The sequence below is a fragment of the Hemiscyllium ocellatum genome, chromosome 24 (genome assembly GCF_020745735.1).
Source record: "Hemiscyllium ocellatum isolate sHemOce1 chromosome 24, sHemOce1.pat.X.cur, whole genome shotgun sequence".
Classification (NCBI taxonomy): domain Eukaryota; kingdom Metazoa; phylum Chordata; class Chondrichthyes; order Orectolobiformes; family Hemiscylliidae; genus Hemiscyllium; species Hemiscyllium ocellatum.
In genome coordinates, this window is record NC_083424.1 from 27488176 (window position 1) to 27512327 (window position 24152).

Here is a 24152-nt window from a genome sequence, read left to right on the forward strand (position 1 = left end):
GGACATTAGAGCAGGAAGGAATCCAATTCTCAATGTAGATTCAGCTAATTGTGAAGGGAGAAATTAGTGAGAATAGTATTCATGTAAAAAAGCCATTTAGCAAGAGGTACATAACGTAGAAGGGTAAGACCTCACTGATTGGATGAAATAGGAAGGAAAGATTGAAGGAAAGGGAAGGTACACTCCGAACAGAACTCATCTGGTGAAGAAGCAATTTTTAAAATCGCAAGAGGCGGTTAAAATGCAATAGCCGAGTGTGGGAAATAAACTAGAAGCAATCGTTGGTCTTCATTGCATTAACGAAATTTGGCTCCAAAGTGGATGAGGAAGGAAAATTGGCATTCGCTCATTTTTGGTGTAAAACTTATTGCGACTCACGTCAAAAGAGTATTACTGTACAGGGTAACCAGGTCTGTCATCTCGGGCTGTGCTCAGAAAGCAGGAGCAGAGGGATGTTTCTCCAGATTGTCCAATAACCGAACAGCTCCAGGTCTCCCCACATACCTCCGCAACACACTTGGTGTGAAAGAAGCGTCAACTCTAGGGAGTTCACACAAAGGAACAGTCAAACCAAATTTACAGGTTGGAGAATCCGCTGAGGAAGACTCGGAAAAGCGGAAGGAAACGATCCGAGTTCGGGAAAAACGTGAACAGGATTCAGGTCAAAGTGCATTTAACGAACGAAGGAGATTCTGAGCAAGAAACTTTCCCTTCCTTTCCAAAATCGTTATCCTTGTAAGTACATTATGGAGAGGTTTCTCCGTTTCATGAGTGACTTTAGTCAGAGCTCACTGTTTTGATGGGACTTTCTGTAAATCCGCTCCTTTTTGCTGTTTGTGCTAAGAGCTGGGAGCAGAGGAAATGGGGTTTGACAAATTGTTTGGAATAAGCAGCAAGTCACGCGCTCGCAGGTTCTCAGGGAAAAGCAATTGCAAAGGCTGTCTTTCAAACACTAATTTTACAAACTCAGGGATCCAGTTGATCTCAGATCACTGGGGAGCCCGATCCAGTCTCCACCTTGAGACTCAGCGTTCAAACTGTGATCCTCAACAGCGAGAACTCCGTCCCTCATCCTTCTTCCAACTCCAATCCTCCTCTTCCTTTCTCCTTCCCTCTCCCCTAAACCCTTTTCCCTCTTCCTTAAATCCCCACCCCTTTACCCCAAACCCTCTCCCTCTCCCCCATCCCCCCACCGCTTCCCCTCTCCCCCACCCACCCACCCCTTTTCCTTCACCCACCCCTGACCACCCCTTTCCTTCACCCACCCCTGACCACCCCTTTCCTTCACCCCCACACCCCTTCCCCTCTCCCCATCTCCTATCCCATTCCCTCTCCCCTGCCTCCACCCCTTCCCCTCTCCCCTTTCCTGCCTCCCTTCACCCCATTTTGTAAATTCCTTTTCTCTGTAAAGCCTCAGATAGGAAAACAATCCTAACTTCTTCAATCTATCATCAAAACTGGAAGTTCTGATTATTTACCATCCAGGGTTTTCCCCCTCTCTTTTGGGAGATCCTGCCTCCAATGCCACTTATTCTCCAAGTTAGGATTGTTCTCCTTGAATGAAAGATTGCTGATCATGAGGGTGAAGGATAGCCTAGTCTGGGAGAAATCAGTTGTATCAAGAGCCAAAGGGCTCAGATTTAAAATTATTTAACATAAGGGAAAACGTGAGTTGAGAAAAAATTTTCTACGTTGCAAGTAGTTAGGGTCTGGACTGCCCTGCGTGGGAGAGTGGCAGAGACAGGTTCAATTGAGGTATTTGAGAGGGTGTTTGATGCTTATTTAGACAAAAATAATATCCAAGGGGATAGTGAAAAAGCAAAAGATTGGCATTAGGTAATGCTCATTTTCTGATGGACAGAATGACCTCCATCTGCACTAGAACGCATTAATTTATTTCACACACCCAATTATTTTGCACATTACAAAGATCTCAATTCATGATGTGATTTTTTTAATATCGCTTTACACTTTGTAACCTCTAAACCTTTCCAAAGCTATTTCAAAGTGAATGTGAATTGTTCAGAGCTGTTTGTTGTTATTGACTATTGTCACCATTATGTGATCTGGATATTCTTTTAGAGCACAATATAATCTCAAACCAGAATTGCTGCTGAACTTTTTTGTCATATTCTGGAGGTATGTTCACACATTTTAAATAATTTTATCACCTAGTTTTTTAATAGGACTGATATTTTTGTAAAAGCATTCCACTGATGGCAAACTTCCTAAAATACTTCACCACCGTGGGCGATGATTACCGAAAGTGGCAAGAGGAGGACAGCCATGATGATCTAACAGATGCTAATGAAGAAAACCTTCCATCTGGATTATCTTTCAGGGATGCTCTCAAATGGTTATTTAATTCAAACAATTTTCAGGTACCAACTTAGATTTAATACTAATAGATATTCAACAGTTGTACTGCATGTCACTTAAGCAAAATAATTTCTAAAATTATCTTTCAATTCATAAGCAATAAAATTAAGGTTGTAGAGTGGTTGCACACTGGATGAAATATTAACTTCACAAGTTATTTTTAAAAATGACAAGTATTTGTGCCAGTTTTTTCATTAGATGTGGTTATAATTGTATGTGATTTACTATGGCAAACTAAGAAATCATTAGCCTCAAATAGTGCATTTTGTGTTTTCATGAGATTACATTGGTGGCCTCTTAATGCAGACGGAACAATGATATAAAATATCCTTCGTATTGGTTAGACCACTTTTTGGAATATGCATTCAATTCTGGTCTCCCTGTTATAGAAAAGATTTTAAACTTGAAATGGTTCAGAAAAGATTTACAAGAATGTTGATGGGGTTGGAGGGAATCTATAGTGAGAGCTATATAGGTTGGGGCTATTTTCCCTGGAATGTCGGAGACTGAGAGGTGACCTTATAGTGGTTTGCAGAATCATGAGGGGCATGGATAAGGCGAAAAGCCCAAAGTCTTTTTCACAGGTTAGAGGATCCAAAACTAGAGGGCATAGGTTTAAGGTGAGAGGGGAAAGATATAAAAGGCACCTATGGGTCAATGTTTTCACACAGAGGCTGGTGCATGAATGAAGTGATCTGCCAGATGAAGTGGTGGAGGCTGGTAAAATTACAACACTTTAACAGGCATCTGGATGGATATATGAAAAGGAAGGGTTTGGAGGGAAATGGCGAAATACTGGCGAATGGGATTAGATTAATTTAGGATATTTGGTCAGCATGGATGAATTGGACCGAAGGGTCTGTTTCTGTGCTGTACGATTCTGACTCTAATTCCTTACAGACAATGCTATCACCATCCCTGGGTGGGTCATGTCCCATGGGCAGGACGGATCCAGTAGAGGTGGAGGCACAGTGATTTACATTGAGAGGGAGTTGCTTCGGGAGTCCTCATCTTGAGTTCAGAAGCCCCAAAATCTCACTGACATACGGGTGAGACTTGCTTGTTGATTATCATGTCTCCTGTTCTCTCTGCAAACTTGTGGCTCACCAGACATATTCCTCATTCAACCATTAACAACATGGCAGGGGATCAACTCTGGTTCAATGTTGAGTTCAGGAGGAGCATACCTAAAAACAAAGTGTCAATCTGGTGAATTTACAAATCAAGATGATTTGTGTGCCAGACAGCAAAGGGATTCCACAACCAACAGACCAGATCTAAGCTCTGCAATCATGCCACATCGAGTTGGGAATGATAGTGGACAATTAAACAATTCCCTGGAGGAGGAGCCTCCACAAATATCCCCACCATCAGTGATGGAAGAGCCCAACACAATGCAAAAGATGAGGCTGAAAGCAATTGCAGCAATCTTCAACCAGAAGTGTTAAATTGATGATTTTTCTTAGCCTCCTCCAGAGGCTCCAGCATTCTAGATGCCAGTCTTCAGTCAATTTGATACATTGCACGTGATGTCAAGAAACGACTGAAGAGACGCACTTCTGCAAAGGTTATGGGGCTTGAAAATTTACCAGCAATAGGACTGAAGACCTGTGTGTTCCAGAATTTGACACCTCCTCACCAAACTGTTCCAGCACATCTACAACACTGGCATCTGCCCAACCAATGTAGAAGATTGTCCAGTTATGTCTTGTACATAAAAAGCAGGACAAATCTAACCCAGCCAGTGACCACTACATCTGTCTACCCTCAATCATCAATAAAGAGAAATACTACTAAGCAGCACTTGATTAGCGATAACCTGTTCACTGATGCCAAGTCTGGGTTCTGCCAGAGTCACTGTTTGTGATCTGATTACAGTTGTTTGTTCAAACATGGACAAAAGAGTTGAATTCCAAGGTGAGGTGAGAGTGACTGCCCTTGACATCAATGTCCTATTTGACTGACAGAGTGTGGTATCAAGGCAGCCTAGCAAGACGAGAGTCAATGAGAATGAGGGGAAAACTCTCCACTGGTTGTTATACCTAGCCCAAAAGAAAATTGTAGTGGTTATTGGAGACCAGTCATCTCAGTTCCAGGACATCTCTGCATGGGTCCTTAGGGTATTGGCTCAACAATCTTCAGCTGCCATCAATGACCTACTCTCCATCATAAGGTCAGATAAGTGAATGTTCGTTGATTTTGGCACAATGTTCAACTCCATTTGTGACTTCTCAGATACTGAAGCAATCCATCTCGAAATGCAGATAAACCTGGACAACATTTAGGCTTGGACTGATGAGTAGCAAGTGATATTTGAGCCATGGAATGCCAGGCAATGACCATCTTCAACAAGAGAGAATCTAACTACTGTCCCATCAATGCTATCACTGAATCCTCCAATCCTGGGAGTTATCATTGACCAGATATTGAACTGAGATAGGGGTTACAATAGCAGGTCGACGGCTCAGAATACAGCAGTGAGTAACTCCCCTCCTAACTCCCCAAAGCCTATCCACCATCTACAAGGCACAAGCTGGGAGTGGGATGGAATACTCCCCCATCACATAGATGAGTGCAGTTCCAAAAACACAACACCATCGGGGTCAGGGCATAAAAGGCTATGGGCCAAGTGCTGAAAAATGGGATTAGAATAATTAGATGTTTTTGACCAGCCCAGCCTCGATTTGCCAAAGGGTCTTTATCAGCACTCTGACCTTTATGACTCAAAGAAGCCCACTTGATATGTGTCACATCTAGAAACATTCACTCCCTCCATCACTGTGCCATTTCTCAGATGCACTGCAGAAATTCACCAAGGCTTCTTAGACAGCACTTTCCAAAACCACACCAATGTTGTTTCAAAGGACAAAGATAGCAGATACATGGGAACACCATCATCTGAAAGTTCCCTCCAAGCCAATACCCATCCTGATTTGCAAATATATTCTCATTTCATCACTGTTGCTAAGTCAAGATCCTGGAACTCTTTCCCTAATAGGAATGGACTGAAGTAGTTCAAGAAAGCAGCTCACCACCACCTTCACAAGGGCAGTTGGGGATGGGCAATACTTGCTGAACCAGCCAGTGACACCTGCTCTCATGAATGAATTTTTAAGAAAATACAGATTGTCAGTCTCTGGAATTTCCTTCCACAGAGCAGTGGGTGCTGGGCCATTGAATATATTTATGGCTAAGTTGGACAGATTATTGATCAACATGGGTGTCAAAGGTGATGGGGGCCAGGCAGGACAGTGCTGTTAGGGTCACAATCTAATTATTGCTTGATAGGACAAGACTGATGGACTAGTAATCCACTCCTTGTATTTCTTGTGATCTCATTGATGATTTAAAAGGTTATTTAGCTTTAAAAAAGTTAGGATTGGGTAACAAGTGACTCAATTAACAAATGAGGCTGAAAATTTTCTGTTCCTGTAATAAAGATTAAATTGATAATGGACTCTTAAACTAGTTGCTGCTATATATTTATTGCCTGAAATAGTTTAGCTAAAGATATTATTGAAGCTGACAAACGTCATAAATGTTCATTATTCAAAGAGTCATAAGTATGGAAACAGGCATTTTGGTCCAACCAGTCCATACCAAACATAACCCTAAACTAAACTAGTCTCACCTGCCTTCACTTGGCCCATAATCCTCCAAACATTTATTATTTATGTGCATGTCCAAATATCTTTTAAATGTTGTAACTGTACATGCAACCACCATTTTCTCTGTAAGTTCATTGCACACATGAATCATTCTTTGTGTAAAATCAAAAAGATTCTCCTCATATCTTTTTTATGTCTTGCTCCCCTCACCTGAAAAATACACCCCATAGTCTTGAAATCCCCTGCTCTAGGGAAAAGACATTTGCCATTTACCTCATCTATACCCCGTCGTGATTTTATAAACCTCTATAAGGTCAGCCCTCCATTTTCGACGCTCCCGTGATAAAATTCCCAGCCTATCTAACTTCTTTGTAATAGTGTATTAATATGTGTTCAACACATATACTTCTGGACCCATAAAAACTAGATCGAAGTAACCAACAGGTCTGCACTGAAGACACTACGCTTTGAAAGGCTGATCTTCATTAGTTGTATTTCTTGTGAGAAACTTTAAAATAGTAAGCTGCATCAACAAAGTAAAATTTTGAAATTCTGATTGGTCTATGGAGAAAACAGGTATTAGTCTCTTGTTTAATTGTTAAAGTCAGCTACTCGTAACTGTCAAATTATCATATTAGTTAATTAGTGAAATAAAATGATAAATGTCATGAAATTCACATTTTGAGTTCTTTAAGTAAAAATATATACTATACCGTAAGTATTCTTTAAATGGGTGAAACAACATCATGTTGTACATCTGTATAATCAAGACAAAGGTTGTTTGCAAACTGGACCACTGTTTCCAGGCAGGCAAGGAGGATGATAAGAAATTGTTACATTTAATTGTAGGAAAGATGTGAAGAACCTGCTCTGAATAGGATTTACTACAAATAATGTGCTATGGCTGTGTTTGCTGTACCTACTCCTACAATGCACTTACTTCCAATGTTTTATTTAAAACAGATTGCAGTTGTGTGTTTAGTCATTCTGGATGCATTGTTTGTGCTGTGTGAATTGCTCATGGATTTAGCAGTCATTGAAGCGGACAAAGAGAAAATAGCACCTCAGGTATGGTGAAATGCATTTATGTCAATTTTAATAGCAACAAGTTACATTTATATGCTTTAAAGCTTGGTTAAAGGTGAAAGTTATAGAGTGCCAGCAAGGTTTAGACGTAAATTCAGTTTCTTGAGACATCAACAGCTAACAGTGGGGTGAAGTGATGGGAAATGCAAAATATAGTGGGTCTAGGCTGGGGAATTTGTGGAGAATGAACAACTTGAAGATGAGGAAGGATAAGGCCACGAAGGAGTTAAAACCAGATGATGAGAATTTTTAATTTAGGTCTTGTGGACAGGATAATGTGGTAGTGAGGCATAGGATATTACAAGCTTGCATGAGCTGAAGTTTATAATCTTTGAATCTGAAAGTGACAGATTCATAGATGAAGACTTCTGTAGGAAGATGATGTTAATGATGTGGAAGTCTTTGCAGTGGAAATGATGTAGAGTTAGATGACCAGATTCTAGTACTGATGTAAGTCACTAATTCGTCTAGTATCAGTGATGTAACATATATTTAGTTAGAGGGTCTTTTTCAGCTTTTTAAGTTAACCAGGCACAGAAATATTTCTGGATGAACTAAAAGCAAAGATGGACTTCTAGTGTGAAATGTTGGCATGAAATGAGGTTTTAAATGAGAGTAATGATAAATTAGTACTAGGCTATGGTTAGTTAGAGTATGTGTTAAATAGAGGACATTAATACCATAGACAGACAGAGTAGATTGACCAGGATGACGAAAGGAATAATAAACTATAATTATTTCAAAAGGCTGTAGTTCTGCACTAGAGTAGAAAAGATCAAGAAAATTTGAGTTTATTTAAACAACCTCTGAAGAAGGGTAACTGGACGTGAAACATTAACTCTGCTTTCTGCTGCAGATGCTGCCAGACCTGCTAAATTCCTCCAGCAATTTCTGTTTTTGTTTAAAATGATCACATTTTTATGGTTTAAATAGGAAAAGAATTTTACTGAGGATTTTCTGAATGACTATTTAGTTAAAATAATACTGAAAGATTGAGTCATTTTGAACAGGGAAAGTTGTTGCAGCTCTTCCACAGGCTGTGGTGAAGGGAAGCACAGAGAGATCTTGGGAACAGAGTTAGTTTTTGGCTGTTCTGACACAAAGTTAGCACAAACAGTGAATTCTTCCATACTGTATAAACACAATTCAATAGCTATTTCATTACACTTAAATTTAATGGTATCACAAATGAATCAGTAAGTCATACCAAGTATGTTCAATGCAATTTATAAGCAGTCTTTATTCATGATCAGATCATTTGTCAATTCTATTTCATTAAAGTTTCCTTGTTAATATTGCCTGCTTTGCAAATTCATTTACCAATTAATCAGAGTACACATCCTGCCTGGATCATCACACACAATAGCAATAAAGATGAAGACTTTCCCACAGAATCTTTTTCCCTGAATCCAATTCTTAATGAAGACCATTGTGTAGTAAAGATCAGAACCCTTGAAGTTGTATTCATTCCTACCCTGTGCAGAAATACATTTGCATATTGCAAAAGTCGCACTCCATTTTCATTTAAATATACTGATTGAGTTTATTGCATTACATTTATCATCATTTTAGAAAATTTGACTTATTGATATTCAGAGTTGCATGTAATTTTGCAGATACAAGTCTCATCCTGAGGTTAGTGTATGTTTTCACAAAGTCTGAAGTCATATGAGTGAAATATCAATTAACAAGAAGAAACAAAATGGAAAGAAACATGCAGTAACATGAACAAATTACAGAATAGAATCAAGACAATATTTAGTGGACAGAGGAAGATAACTTGTCTATTGTCTTTGTGAATTTTATGAAACAACGTGCCTAGTTCACACACACTGTTTTCCTTGGAATTTATTTATTTTGCTTTAGATGATTGAAACAGCAAAGAACATAAAAAATGTACAACAGCTAAAGCAGTTGAGTACAATAAAGCAGTGCCAATAATGAATGTACAGTAATTAAAACTTTGATAACCACATGGGCACACCCATTTCATCAGGTTTTTCTCATCCTGTTCTATGTAAGATGTAATAACATTGTCAATAACAACACAATTGCTGAAATGTATCTTTCATCCACCAACTAAACTATCATGGAAGACACCAAATAAAAAAATAAATAAGGAGGCAGTCCAGATTTTGGAATTGTGCAGAAACGTTTTGTTGTTTTTAGTAATAGCACTGGAATGCAGTCTCTTTGTGGTTCTATATTTACCATTTTTGTTTTACTTATGGGATGTAGGCAGCACGGGCTGGCCAGCATTTACTGCCTATTCTTAGTTGCCCTTGAGAGAGTGGTTGGTGGTCAGCTGCCTTCTTGAACTGCCAGCAGTCCATGTACTATACGTAGGCTGTTAGGGAGGAAATTCCAGGATTTTGATCCAGTGATAGTGAAGGATCTGTGATCTATTTCCAAGTCAGGATGGTGAGTGATTTTCTGCTGCCCTTGTCCTTCTAGATCGAAGTGGTCATCGGTTTGAAAGGTGCTTTTCAAGGATCTTTGCAAATTTCTGCAGTGCACTTTGTAAGACAGAACACACTGCCGCTATTGAGCATCACTGATGGCAGGGAATAGATTTTTTTTTTGTTTGTGTGGTATCAATCACATGGGCTGTTTTGTCCTGGATAGTGTTGACTTTGAGTGTGGCTGACCCATTAAAATCAGAAATGCTGGGCTTTGATACAGGTAAATACGAGTTGGTTGATCTCAATTTTACTTGTGACAAGGTTTAGGGAGAGAAAAGTTGGCCTTGGTCCACAATTTAACCAATAATCCTTAGGCAAAGCTACATAAGGCTACACAGAGGGAGGCAGTGATGTCATTTTGGATGAGGAGTCACAGGGAATTCACTGTCCAGATGTTGTAGCCCTGGCCAGTCTGATGAGATATTAAAATTCACAATGAAAATATCAATTTTGAATATAATCTACTTAAATTCTTAAGAGGACAGTATTTTAAAAAACATTAAAACCTTTCTGAAGGAAGGTATCGAATAATTTTGTGTGTGCTTAAGGATTGAATTGTTTCGATAAATTGCACACATTTAGCTGGTATTTCCTTTTTGGTATAGAAGATTATGTGGTTATCTGGTGGAGGTGCTTCAACAAATGTTAAAAGGAATCAACAGGTTGATACAGACAAACCATTTCTCTGGGGAGGGGTGCAATTAAAAATAATGGGACATTCACTTAAACTGAGACGCGGCCATTTGTGATAAAATTGGGAAGCATTTCTTCACAAAGTCTGGGATAATCTGGAATTACGTTTCCTCAGAAAGCTGTGGATTCTAGGACAATGAAAGCTTTTAAGACTGATCGACAGAATTTTCTTCGGTAAGGGTATCAAAGATTAAAGAACTAAGATGGGCAAATGGCGTTGAAGTAAGATCAGCCAAAACACGTGGTAGTGCAGATGCAAGGGATTTGATAAGAACAAGCAAGCATAAAAAATAGGAATAGCGGAAGCCCATTCAGACCTTGAAGCCATTCAATGAGTTCACAGCTGATCTTTTACTTTTAACACCATTTTCCTGTACACTTTTTCCTTTTATCACTTGATGTTTTTAACACATGGTGTATGTTAAGACTGAGATTCATAGATTTCTATGATGCAGTCCTCTGGGACAAAGAATTACAAAAACTCATCATCCACTGAGTGAAGAAGTTCCTCCCCACATCATTCATAAATGGCAGATCCCTTAAACTGAGACCACATGCCCTGATTCTATATCTCCCAGACATGGGAAATGTCATTTTTGTCTCTGATCTGTCAATCCCTACATTGATTTTGTATGTTTGAATGAGATCACCTCTCCTCCTTCTAAACTTCAGAGAATGTAGACTTGTTCAATCTTTAATGGTTACAGTTCCTCTGGTCCCCTTGTGCCTCTGCCCTTATTTGTTCCAATGTAGCCAGCACACCGTTTTTGATTTTGATCTATTCTTGCCCAAACATTTAGCTCCATTATTATCCTGCTTTTCCATGGGCGTCTGCTATCCCAGAGTAAATATTATCCATTAGTATGGGGTCAACTTCCTGCTTTATCTAGCCACCATTGTCCTGGATTTCAAAATCCTCACTCTCATCTCACTCTTGTCTAACAACTTTGGGAACGAACAAACATTTTTCGAACTCCACTAAGACTGAAGCAATCTTTTTAGCTGCTGCCAAATGCTCTCCCACATTAGTACATAATTTCATCCCCCTTCTGATACTTTTCTCAGGTTGAACCCAGTGACCAAAAAGTCACTGTCCTGCTTGCCCAAGTTCATATCAATTCCATCACCAAGACAATCTACCTCCAACTTCTCAATTTCATCTGTGTCTACATTTACTTTACATCCACAACTTTTAAAGCCTTCATGCATGTCTTTGTCATCTCCTCCAATCTTGGATTTTTCCAGTACTTTCCTGAAAAGCCTCAAAGTTTATTCCCGATATAAAGTTATCTTGGCCAATGCTTTCCTGCTTGCGTCCTATTCTAAGACAATTCTTTCTTTAGTTACTAGTCTTCACTTTGTTCCCTGTTTACCCAACATATTAATTTGAAATTTTTGCACTGTGTAAGTGGCATGGTGGCTCAGTGGCTAGCACAGTTGCCTCACAGTATCAGGGACCCGAGTTCAATTCCAGCTTCGTGCACCTGTGTGGAGTTTGCACATTCTCCCCATGTCTGTGTGGGTTTCCATCGGGTGCTCCGGTTTCCTCTCTCAATCCAAAGATGTGTAGGTTAGGTGAATTGGTCATGTTAAATTCCCCATGGTATTCAGGGATGTGTAGGTTAGGTGCACTGGTCAGATGTAAATAAATAGTAATAGGGTAAGGGAATGGGTCACTCTTCAGAGGGTTGGTGTGGACTTGTTGGAATCAATGGCCTGTTTCCATATTGTAGGGTTTCTATGATTTTTTTTCCTTGATTCTGCTTGCAACACACATTTTGATTTAGTTCTTCTCTATTCTATACTTCCTTTTCTTCAAAGACAGAAACTTATGCTGACATATGGTTTCATGAGTGTTTGCAGCTTGTTCTTGTTACTTTCAGGAGACCAATCCTTGTGTGTAAATCTAAACACAAAGCCCTGAATTTTCCTTCCTTCATTAAATATGCCCCAGAACCAGGTTCAAAGCAGTATCTTACCTCTCCAGAGAGGGATAAAGACAACACATCCACCTAATGTAAGCTAATGCCCTGTATCCATCCCATGACTCCTTATACCCCAATCTCAATCTAGTACTTACTTCCAAACTTGCCACCTTCACCAACCATGCTAACTCATTGAGTATCCATAAGTACCCATGTGCATAGGAGAAAAAATATAGTTCTAGTACTTATATTGCTCAGTTCCAGGTGTTTACTTGCATCTTCTCCCAAGTTAACAGTCCAAAAAGGAAGTGAACCCAATCTCCAAAAGATACCTGATGTCCACTCCCAAGCTGTCCTAGGACTGATGTCTGCAAGGGTACCTCAGCTCTCCAAAAGGAGTAATCTGGCAATGCAAAAGAAATGCACTGAGGACAGACTTGCTAGCCTGTCTCCATAGTTAGGGTCTCAGACATCAGGAACTCCAAAATCTGACCAGTGGGAACAATTGGTCATGTAAATGACCAACTGCCTCTGGGAAGGAGGTATGCACAAACTATAGACTCTCCTTGTGAAAATGAGAAATGTGGGTTCAGGGGTGGGACTTGGATTCCTGACTGCCCTTGCTACAACAGAGGTGCTCTCTAATTTGATGAAAATCAAGGCACATGTCAACCATCAAATTTCAGATTGTGTTGTATAGCAAGCAGCTACAAAATCCTTGGAGAATACTGTCACATCTTCTCTTTACAAACATTTACTAGCCCATACTTGGAACTGAACCACAAATGATTAGGACATTTATGTATGCATCCATTAGGGTACAACCTAATAAAAGAATAGTTTTCAGCAGATTGACAAATGTATATGGAAATTAATTAGAATAACTATCAAAGAGGCTACATTGAATATAATTTTCCATGTGTTAAATCACAAATGTTTTATTCATCTGCTGTTTGACTGCAGATTTAACAAAGTTTCTTTCTTTTCTAGGTATTTCACTACCTGAGTATTGCTATTTTGACTTTCTTTATATTGGAGCTAATTGGTAAATTATATGCCTTCCGAATGGAATTTTTTTGGCACAAGTTTGAGGTCCTGGATGCAATAATTGTTATTGTATCTTTCATTCTTGATATTGTCTACATCTCCCGCGAAGATGCCTTTGATGGCGTGGGCTTACTTATTCTGCTACGACTGTGGAGAGTGGCAAGAATAATAAATGGTATGGTTCATAATTAAATATCTTTAAGTGGGGTGATAAAAAATTTGGAAAGGCAAGATGGATTTCTTTTGTATGGACACCTTAAGCACTATGGCATTTGCAGGAAAGCTATATTAATAAGTCAATTGTTTAAAACAAAAATAAACTGACCATTCTGTACACTTAATAATATGTTCTTAATTCACTGTAGGAATCTTGATGACTGTGAAGTCACGTGCAGTAAAGAAAGAAACTGAGCTCAAACATGCAAACGCCCACCTCACCCGTAGAATTGGTGAGCTCCAGAATGAGTGCATGCAACTGGTAAGATCATCCACCTTATAAAAGGTCATTTGTTTTTAAAATAATTTATTTCTAACTTGTCAAATTCCTTTTGTAGACACAAGAAGTTGAAAGACTACATAGATTGCTCCAGGAACACAGCATAAACTATCAGACCAACTAAAATTGTTTTCTACATCAGTTTGAATGAAACCTGAATATAGAATGACACTTGAAACAGAATAAGACATAGCTTTTCTTGTGTACATCAGAAGATAATGGTGTACATTTTCTAACAATTATGTGAGACCAAAGAATGATAATTAAGCTTTCTTCCCTTAATTCAAGTGTTTTTAAATAAAGGCGAGTTGTTCAAATTATTATCCTTATGTTTATATTTCATCTTACTTTAATAACTAAAACAAAATCATTAAGGATTACTCATCAGGCAAAAAGGATCTGGATGAATTTCAATGGTGATTACAATCCTATGTCCTTTTCCTTTTACCTTCGGAATTGGAGCTGATTGGAGCCTGGAGTATTTACATGCGGTTTACCATGAATATCACATCCAAGAGGCTACTGGGAAGACTGTACCCTCAGCAATGTGACTGAGAATGGAACACAATTAAAACTGGTTGTACTTCACCATTTGAGTGCCACAAAAGACTAGATTATCTCTTCCATGCTAAAGGTGCTGACTACTTACTGGGATAGGTAGTAGGAGAAAGTGAGGTCTGCAGATGCTGGAGAACAGAGCTGAAAGTGTGTTGCTGGAAAAGCGCAGCAGGTCAGGCAGCATTCAAGGAACAGGAAATTCGACGTTTCGGGCATAAGCCTGATGAAGGGCTTATGCCTGAAACGTCGAATTTCCTGTTTCTTGGATGCTGCCTGACCTGCTGCGCTTTTCCAGCAACACACTTTCAGCTGGGATAGGTAGTAACCATCATTAGCAGCCTCTGGTATCTGAAATGAAAACAAACTGCTGAATATACTCAACAAGTCTGGCAGTGATAAGGTGAGTCAACATTTAAATTTGAGAGTTCAATTCTTCAGAATTCAAGAATGGTAGAAATATGTTGTTTCTTGTTGTTGTCTGAATATTAACTCAGCTTCACTTACCCTCCATTCCTAACAAATCATATAAAACTCAAAGCATTAACTCACTGCCATCTGTGTGTGTTACAAGCATTTTCTAACTGAGCTGTCATTGCGTTCTCTGGGTTTGAATATACACAAACTGTGTGGCTTCCACCTTGGAAGAAAAAAAATAACATTTTGGAAAATTGGTATCTTTGATTTAAGTGAAATCTGTCTCTGTCACATCTATCTTTAGATCTTACCATACAGGGAATGATGCAAAGATCCACCCGACTGATTATTGGGAAACAGGATTGTTGGATAAAGAGAGATTGGGTTGATTTAGTCAGTATTCACTGCAGCTTTTTCTCAGGGGGTGGTAGATGGGATGAAAGTCAAATAAAGATTTTTTTTATTCATTCATGAGAATTACTTCTAAGTAAATAGATTCCAAGAATATGTACAGGCCAATACTTTTGTCAAACTGCTTTTGTTTATTGACTGGATAATTTGTGCACATGCAAAATTAATAACACGCTTTACATAGTTAGTCAAGACAAATGTGTAAAGACCATGGTTTTAATTCATTTCAGATGCACATACATAAACTTCATTTTGTATAAATTTATTGTAATAAACACAATCAGAAAAGAAATATTGACAATTTGTTATTAAATGATTAGTTTCTATATGTCATTTTGAAATAGTTATGGAAATCAGTAACTTAAAACAAGATTAACTTGAAATAAATGGTTGAATTAAGAAGATGGTCATACACATCTTACAATTGTTCTAAGGTAAGACAGGTATGAATTGTAGAAATACAAATTAGATTTAAAAATTCTCCCTGCATTGAAAGCATCATTTAAAAAAAAAGACAAAATAATGGTACCGGACCATTTACAATACCGTTTAAATAGTGTCCAAAATCCTTAAAAATAATTAATGCTATAAATATTACAGTACTTTCTGCTCTGCATGTGTATGAATTTCAGTGCTGTTAAAGATGACCTGCTTGTAGATACAATTCTTGTTCTGTAAATGCAGTCTAGTTGGAAACCTGTGCTGGTTCTTCCATTAATGTACAAAATATAAATAAATACAAATTATTTGATCCAATATCTAGGTAGAAAAATGACACTTGAGGGAATTGCAACCGGAAGTTCAAATGTTTGAAAAATAATCAAGTTTATAAAGCAGACATATGATCAATTTCAGGCAAAAGTTTAAATATAATCCTGCCTCCGTGAGCAGTTCAGGTCCTTTCACAAAAAAGGAAAGAAGAAATCATAGGGTAATTCAGCATCGATCGTTGGCCTCATTTTGTATCCAGGTTGGGCAGATGCTGACATATCCGTAAACGTAACGGAGGTAGAAATATGTAATGTTTTTGCAGATTTCAAAGGCATCTAGAAAATAAAAAATAGTTTGACAATGCAAGAGAATTCAGCAGTTTTTGAAAACTGAAATTGTTTATAATTACTTATTCTACAGCACACACCCTTGCTGCCTGAAGAATTGGCTTTAGCAAAGTTAGAATTTTAAAATTCTTTAAGACTTTTTCCTATCAATTGCTTGAGCTTTGTAAATAGGAAAGATAATTTGTTCGGTATAGATAAATTTATGAACTCTTAAGAAATATATTAATATGGTGGACTTAGTCTCCAAGTACTTAGCATCATACATTTCCTGGAAAAATAAGTGCATTATCCAATGTATAGGAAAGTCACAAAGTGTTGAGTATGCCTTAACTACCCTACTGCCTATACTACTGCCTTTAAGGATATGTGGATATGTATTCTAAAGTCGGATATTCCTCTAATATCTATCAGTAATTGTGTATTTCCCTTGCTTTGTCTGGTTTCTACAAATGAACCACTTCTGCTAGTTCTCTGAACTCGGTTCAATTTGGCAATTTTCTGCCCACTTGTCTGGATCATTTAAACCTTCCTGCACTGGAGAGCTTTCTTCTTCATTCCTCATCAGCCACAGTCAACATTCACTCAGAATTTCCAACAGATAGTTCAGATTAATATAGGTTCCAACTCTTTTTAAAAGAAGAGATATTGTGGCTCTTAAAACTCAAATGTTTATAACATTTAGGATCATATTACTTCCTTGAAATAGATGGCTTCAGCAATGAACAACTGAATAAGACAATGTAATATACTGAGTTCAAATAAGGTACAATATGAAGTTCTGCCATTTTAAAGAGAAATGCTTCAGAGACGGAGGATTTTCTTTTTAGTAACAAAAGGAACATAATTGCTAAACAGTTTGATAGTCATTTTGGCCATATTATTACAAATTCAAAGTCTCAGTAAGAATAAGTACTTTGCAAGGTACAGGATGTTGGAGCTTGACAGTGAGAGTCACCTGTGATGCAAGGGACAAAAAAAATCAACACAAAAGTAAACCAAGGGAAATCTTAGCCAACTGTAAACTTAAATCATGACACTGCTGAATGCATTAGTAAGCCATTAGAAGGCAAAATGCTGACTTAAGCAATCTTAATGTTTGTAATCATTGAAATGTGGGTTACCAACACTTCACATAATTGTCTCTGTAGTATACAATGCTTATTTTCTTTTGATTGGTATTACACTGTCTTTTAAAATAAATAGCTTCTTCTGTTAAGAGAATCACTGACATACCATAATGCAGGCTTTTCGGATTGTTTGCGTGACGTCGATTATTTTAGCCTGTGGGTTTATTAAGGATCCATACTTGGTCCACATCACCCTGAGAACTAAAGACTGAGGAACTTCACAATCACAACTCTGTAAACAAAGGGTACTTATATTTTAATAAGATTTGAATTCAGTTAGAGTATATTCATGAAAAATTGGAATATTTTAAAAGCTTGCAGCTGCCTATGCAAGCATTTCTCAAAGCTACATATCCAAAATTCTGATGCAGAAGATTGTTAATTTGACCGTACAGACATATATTGCTTGTAATAACAGCTAACACTTATTCAAGTCACTAATTCCTTGAATGCAAACCATAATAGGAAGATTTACTTTTTCTGCAGAGTACAAGAAAGAGTGCTATCTTGTATGTTGCGATCCCATGTACGTAAGAAAAAAAAACAAATAATGATAGGATGACGTGACATCCCCCAACATTGCAAAACTTTGCGTGCAATTGGCATTAGAAGTTGGATTGTTTTATTTGCTGTAGAATTTCTACAGTGTGGAAACAGGCCCTTCAACCCAAGTTCACACCAACCCTCCAAAGAGTAACTCACCCAGACCCATTCTCCCATCCTATATTTATCTCTGACTAATGCACCTAACCTACACACCTAGTTAAATATCAATGTGAAAAATTGTTGAAAACACATTTATTTGCTAATGATTGAAAAATTCAGCGGAAGTGCAGAGAACTGCAGCGTTTCTCACTGGAATATTTAACTTATGTTACAAATGCACAACTGTTCATCAAGAGTTGCAATCTCCAGAAATTACTGATCAATGTATTTCACACAACCAGAATCCTGCCAGCAACTTCCCTAATATACTTAATATTTGAATGGATTTGTATATTTGTTGGCCTTTAAACTCAACACAAAAGTTGACACAAAAGTACAAGACTTTTAACAATAAGATAAGTATTAGTGCAATGTCAGTTTAGCTTCTAGACTAGAAATTGAACAACTTAAAGTCAGAGAAGTTACAATAAATGAGAGTCTAATTCATTCCAGTAACATGTAGAGTTCCAATAGTTAAAATTGTACATATGTTTTCAGTTTTTTACATTTTTCTTTTCTATCTCTAGCCAGTATATCTGATTTGAGTCTAATTCATCCTTTTCCATCATGGTGTCTCAGTTTCTTTTCCAATTGTTAAACTTCATTACACCTAGAGAAACAGGGTTGATCAGCTATTAATGCAGGTCCCAGATTCCCTGGTGTCCTTACCGTACCAATGCAGTTTGTAATTAAAACAAATTATGATGCAGAAAGAAAAATCTAACGAGGCATTTTCCTATAAGATCCAGCCCACACTGTTGTAGGAAATTCTAATTCTGCAAAAATCTTATAAATAACAGCATAATTTTTGGAATATTTGTTTAAAACAAAAAAAAAGACATTTCTCTGAAACAAAATTTAGTAGTAAGTTTTTATTTTTAAATTATGCAGTAATTTTAAGAGCATTGTTCTGGTCATATACTGCCTCAGCATCAACCACATTCTTTAAATTGATTCCCAAAGATAGGCTCCCTCCCAACATGAAGTAGACTTGATAAACTAATTGTCAGGGGAAAAAAATTCTTGAATCATTAATTTCTTTCATGCAAGTTAAAAGAATACAGTACAGTATTTCCTTGCCAGTTATTTTCTAGTGTTCGTAAAGCCTTTGCTAACAGACTATAGGAAAGCTTTTTCAAAGAAAGCAACCAACACATTACTCATCTAGCTGCAAGTATAAGTTAATGTAATGCTACGGTTAATTTATTTAGACACATGATTAATATTTCAAAATATTACATACTTCAGAAAGGTTAATGTAATAGTGATTTTTCACATTTGCATATTTTATTCAGGTAATTACCTGAGCTCTAGAGATAATTTGCTTGATGGTCACCCAGTCGTTTGCATACTGGACTTGAGAATTTCCAAACGATGCCACAATTTTCGGAAAGTTTTGGCCGATTAACAGATTTCTAATGATTTGTGACCACTGTTGGCATGTTGTGCTGTTCGTTATTCTTTAAGAATAAATAAGAAGACTCTTAGTAATGTATATAGGAATAGTTCTAGCCTAAAAAGGTTATAAGTAATGAAATAATGGAGCTCATTTTCCTTAGGACAGCATCCAATAAATACATATTCTTCATTTGTAAAAGAGGGTTGGAATTTCTTGATGACAATTCTCCACCTTCTGTAAAGCAAAAGGGTTCTAGACCTTTGACAGGGGTTTGGATAATGCTTTCAATGTTCACGTCAAACATTTCCCTTTAAACTCAGCAGTATGGGGCATTCCTGAACCAGCTGCCTCATTTTTCTGTGGTTTATCAGCAGACTGTTCAGCTGCAAAAATAGTCTGAGGAAGTCGTCAAAAATTTAAGGAACACTTGAAAGAAATGGTGCCATCCTTGCTGTGCTAATGAAAAATTACAACCTTCAAATTTTAACTGCTTTTGTTACCAACGACTGTCTTCCAAACAACCTCTGCAATCCAGAAAAGTAAAGGTAGCAGATGCATAGAAACACCATCGAAAAAACGGAAGAACTAGGGGCATGAATAAGCAATTCAGCCCCTCAATCCTTCTCTAACATTTAAGATCCTGGATGATTTCCTCTCAGCTTCAATTCTATTTCCCTACCATAACCCTTTAACCTGTCATCAAAAAAAATCTCCTCAAATTTATTCAGTGTCCTAGCATCCACCCGATTCTGATGTAGTGAATCACAGATTGATGTCCTTCTATCACTGTTTTAAATCTACCACTCCTTAGTCTAACCTCTCATTCTAGATTGCTCCACACAGGGTAACACCCACTTTAGGCTTACAAGTCATCCAGCTATAACTCAACAGTTGCATTCCTCTGCAATCTCATGCTGTAGAAAATCACACTGCAGAAAACAGCTACAGAAAATCACCAAACCCATTCAGTAAAAAGTTTGCATTATCCAAAACCGTGTCTCCAATTCAGATTAACAAAACATTTGTTATACCAGAACCACCTGTACTCTGTCAATCTTCTTCAGCATCTTACATAACTCAAGGAAATCTCCTCCCTTCTAAATTACAGTGAGTATAGACCTAAACTCCTCAATCTCTCCTCATTAAACAAGCCTCTCATCTCTGGAATCAATCTGGCAAATCTTCTCCGAACTGCCTCCAATGCAATTACATTCTTCCTCAAGCAAGGGTACTAAAACTGTAGCCTGAATTCCACATGTAGCCTCATCAATGTCTTGTATAGTTGCAACAACACCTCCATACTTTTACACTCTATTCTTTTAGCAATAAATGCCAAAATTCCATTTGTCCTCCTTATTACCTGCAGTACCTGCATACTGGTTTTCTGCAATTCATGCACGGGTACACTCAGATCATTCTGCAGCAAAGCATTTTGAAGAAGTTTTTCTCCATTTAGATAATAGTTTTTTTATTCTTCTGACCAAAATGGACAACCTCACAGTTATCCACGTTAAACTCCATCTGCCTAATTTTGGTTCATTTACTTAATTTATCAGTATCAGTTTGTAAATTTATTATTTCTTCAATGCTACCTAATTTCCCACATATTTGAGTGCTAGCTCAAATTTGGCTAGAGTACATTGTACCCCTGCATCCAAATCATTAAAAAGATTGTAAATGGTTAGGATCTGAGGTCCAAAGCTTATAACAGAACATTAAGTTAGAGCTGGTCAATCCAAAAATCACCCATTTATCCAGACTTTCTGCTTTCTGTTGGTTAGCCAATCCTCTATACAGTGTACAAGATAATATACTACCCCTAACACCATGTAATCTTACCTAGTGTATTAACCTTTTGCTCAGCATCTTATCAAATACCTTCTGGAAGTACAGATATACTATGTTCACAGGATCCCCATAATCCACTTTGTTACTTGTCGAAGAACTCTAGAATCCTGTTGGCAGGTGACAGAGGAGACTTAAACTGATCCTGGGGTAGCCAAATGGAAATTGAGTTGGTACAGGGACTCAGTGGGAGGCCATACCATTGAATTTTGCTCTTTTGCCCCTCAATCTAACCAATGATGAAGGAAATTCACCCATAATTATAGGTGATTGCTAAATAATTGTTATGGTTTTAAGGTTCTTAGTGCACAACTTCATTTGATAAAATGATAATGTAGATTTTACTAGTTTAATTTTTATCATACAGGCTTTTATAACACTCTTGGCATTTTCTTGAACTGTTGCTAGCACCGAACAACTTGATTGCTTGTTAAATGGACACAGTAAAGCGATCTTATAGTACTTACCGCAATATACAACCAGAATGTAAATTATATCCAAAAAGTACTGGAGTCCGAAGTCCTTCCATCCATAAACAATCCTGCTTAGTCGAACTCTTAATGACAGTCAGCTGCCCAAGTCTGTTTTTGGTCTGAATTATACCAAATGTGGAAGTATTAAGTTAAGGTTAAATTTCCAGACAAAGTATGGATAGTTAGATTTCTGAAACCAATAATAAAAATGTTAAATATACATTTTTAAAATTATGCTTGTTTTGAGTAAGTAAACTTCAGAAATTTTCAATATTCTCCAGTTCCAAGATGGTTTTAATTCTCTCCAAGACTCTTTAACATTGCAAGAAGGATCTATTCCTTTCTCAGCCACCTCCAAACTCATAAACAATACATGTTTTATTTGTGTTACATGTTACAGAAATACAGGCCAAGTTAAACACAAAACTGAATCAATTCATTGGTCAAAAAATGACATTGTAAAACAAATTGAAAAAGAAAAGGGCAACAGATCTCTAAGATATGTTAAGATAGAGACCCATTAATGGTCAGAAACCAGAAATTGTGGTAAAATTGATTAATGACATCATCAGAACCTTGAAACACATACAGTATTGAATGGCGATTGCCAGTTTTGAGGAACAAATTTAGATGTGAAGCTGGTTATAGATGACCAGCAGGTTTTTACATACTATAATGGAAGGTGATGCAAAGTTTTGGCAACTTTACATTGAGAAATGTATTGCTCGAATGTAAAATCAGATGGCTCTGTAATTTAGTAAGCCTTAGCTAGCAACTAAGGGCACAGAGTAATGAGAAACGGACAGATAACGTAACAAAGTTATGGTAACTAGTAAAGAAAGAGCTCACATCAATAATAGGCAAATTTAGAACATGGTACTTTACATTATGACGGTACATATAAAAGCTTCCAGGAAAGCAAGGAAGGAGAAAACCTTAGATCTATTCAAGAGGCGAGAGAGAGAGAGAGAGAGAGAGAAAAAGAAACCCACACTGCTAACTGACGCAGTCGTGAACCTATGCAGTTACTGCCTTTGCTGTTTGAATTCATGTATCGCTGGACAAAGTGTGTCTTGTCCAGTCCAACAAAGTATAGTCTTGCTGTAAATCTACAATTGATTGAGTGGAGTGGGTTATTTCATCATTATATGTTTTATTGAGATAGGTCTCTTGATCAAACCTAAAAAATGTAAGCCATAAGTATTAAGTTAGCCTGGGGCAATGTTTGTAGAGGAATAAGACAGTGCTATTTTCTGGGTCTGTAGATTGGAAGAAGCAAAAATGGCCCTTAATAGAGTGATATCCTCTTATTGTCAGATGTGATCATTTAGGGAGAGTTTGTGTTACTGAGGCTTATATCTGCAATAAATGCCATTTGTTGTGAATTCTATCAGATCAAATGGATCGGTTGGAGCGATAGAGGCAATGATGAATTTACAAAAGCAAAAAGATGTGAAGGATGGGAGAAAAATTGTAGATACAGTCACATAGATGGGTTAACTCCAGGAAAGGTAAGAGATGTACGCAGGTAGTGCAGGAGTCTTCTGTGGCTATTCCCACAAGCAACTATGCTGTTTTGGAAAATGTAGAGGGTGATGGATTCTCAGGGGAATGTAGCACGAACAGCCAAGTTTCTGGTATCAAGACTGGCTCTAATGTAATGAGGGTTACATCAGGTTCCAAGAGATCGATTGAGTTAGGGGACTCTCTAGTCCGAGGCACAAACAGACATTTCTGTGGACTGCAGCAAAAAAAAAATCAGAATGTTGTGTTGCCTCCCTGGTGCCAGGATCAAGGGTGTCTCGGAAAGGGTGCAGAATGTCCTCAAGGGGGAAAGGGCCCAGCAGGAGGTCATTGTACACATTGGAACCAACGACATAGGAAGGGAAAAGGATGAGATTCTGAAGGGAGAATATAGAGAGTTAGGCAGGAATTTTAAAACGATGTTGCCAGGGTTGGAGGATTTGAGCTATAGGGAGAGGCTGAATAGGTTGGGACTATTTTCCCTGCTGCGTCAGAGGCTGAGGGATGACTTTATAGAAGTTTATAAAGTCATTAGGGGCATGGATAGGATAAATAAAATATTTTCCCTGAGATGGGGGAATTCCAGAACTAGAGGGCATAGGTTTAGGGTGAGAGGAGAAAGTTATAAAAGAAACCTAAGGGGCAACATTTTTCACGCAGAGGGTGGTACACGTATGGAATGAGCTGCCAGAGGAAGTAATGGAGACGATTACATTTGCAACATTTAAAGGCATCTGGATGGGTATATGAATAGGAAAAGTTTGGAGGGATATGGGCTGGGTGCTGGCAAGTGGGACTAGATTAGATGGGATATCTGGACAGCATGGACAAGTTGGACTGAAGGGTTTGTTTCCATGCTGTACATCTCTCTGACTCTAGGTGGAGTGTGGGGGCAGGAATAATGATGCAGAATGTTTTTGGATGAATAATTAAGATAGGTGA

The 24152-nt window shown here is 37.8% G+C and overlaps 2 protein-coding genes across 4 annotated transcripts in view; one reads left to right on the top strand and one right to left on the bottom strand.

Moving 5' to 3' along the window:
- Nucleotides 1-521: 521 nt before the first annotated feature.
- Nucleotides 522-13940, top strand: hvcn1 (hydrogen voltage-gated channel 1). 3 transcript variants are annotated; one of them, XM_060843980.1, is made up of 6 exons: nucleotides 522-735; nucleotides 2207-2381; nucleotides 6951-7055; nucleotides 13144-13375; nucleotides 13566-13678; nucleotides 13755-13940. In XM_060843980.1, the coding sequence occupies exons 2-6, from the start codon at nucleotides 2217-2219 to the stop codon at nucleotides 13818-13820; spliced, it is 681 nt and encodes a 226-aa protein (XP_060699963.1). In that variant the 5' UTR covers nucleotides 522-735; nucleotides 2207-2216; the 3' UTR covers nucleotides 13821-13940. The 3 variants fall into 3 exon arrangements, with proteins under 3 accessions (XP_060699963.1, XP_060699961.1, XP_060699962.1); XM_060843978.1 differs by having other exon boundaries at nucleotides 523-735; nucleotides 2176-2381; XM_060843979.1 differs by having other exon boundaries at nucleotides 523-735; nucleotides 2187-2381.
- A 1505-nt stretch (nucleotides 13941-15445) lies between these two features.
- tctn1 (tectonic family member 1) overlaps nucleotides 15446-24152 on the bottom strand; it is a 33308-nt gene continuing 24601 nt past the window's right edge. Inside the window, exons 11-14 of the mRNA XM_060843981.1 lie at nucleotides 21681-21819; nucleotides 19273-19429; nucleotides 17371-17496; nucleotides 15446-16125 (exon numbers count right to left, since the gene is read on the bottom strand). Of these exons, the coding sequence (XP_060699964.1) occupies nucleotides 15982-16125; nucleotides 17371-17496; nucleotides 19273-19429; nucleotides 21681-21819 (566 nt within the window). The 3' untranslated portion in view covers nucleotides 15446-15981. The remainder of the gene's footprint in view (nucleotides 16126-17370; nucleotides 17497-19272; nucleotides 19430-21680; nucleotides 21820-24152) is intronic.

Coding starts and splice junctions, on each gene's coding strand:
- hvcn1 (XM_060843980.1), top strand. CDS start 2,217: ATGGCAAACTTCCTAAAATACTTCACCACCGTGGGCGATGATTACCGA. Junction 13,376..13,565: donor AGTGGCAAGAATAATAAATG/GTATGGTTCATA, acceptor AATTCACTGTAG/GAATCTTGATGACTGTGAAG. Junction 13,679..13,754: donor AGAATGAGTGCATGCAACTG/GTAAGATCATCC, acceptor TTCCTTTTGTAG/ACACAAGAAGTTGAAAGACT.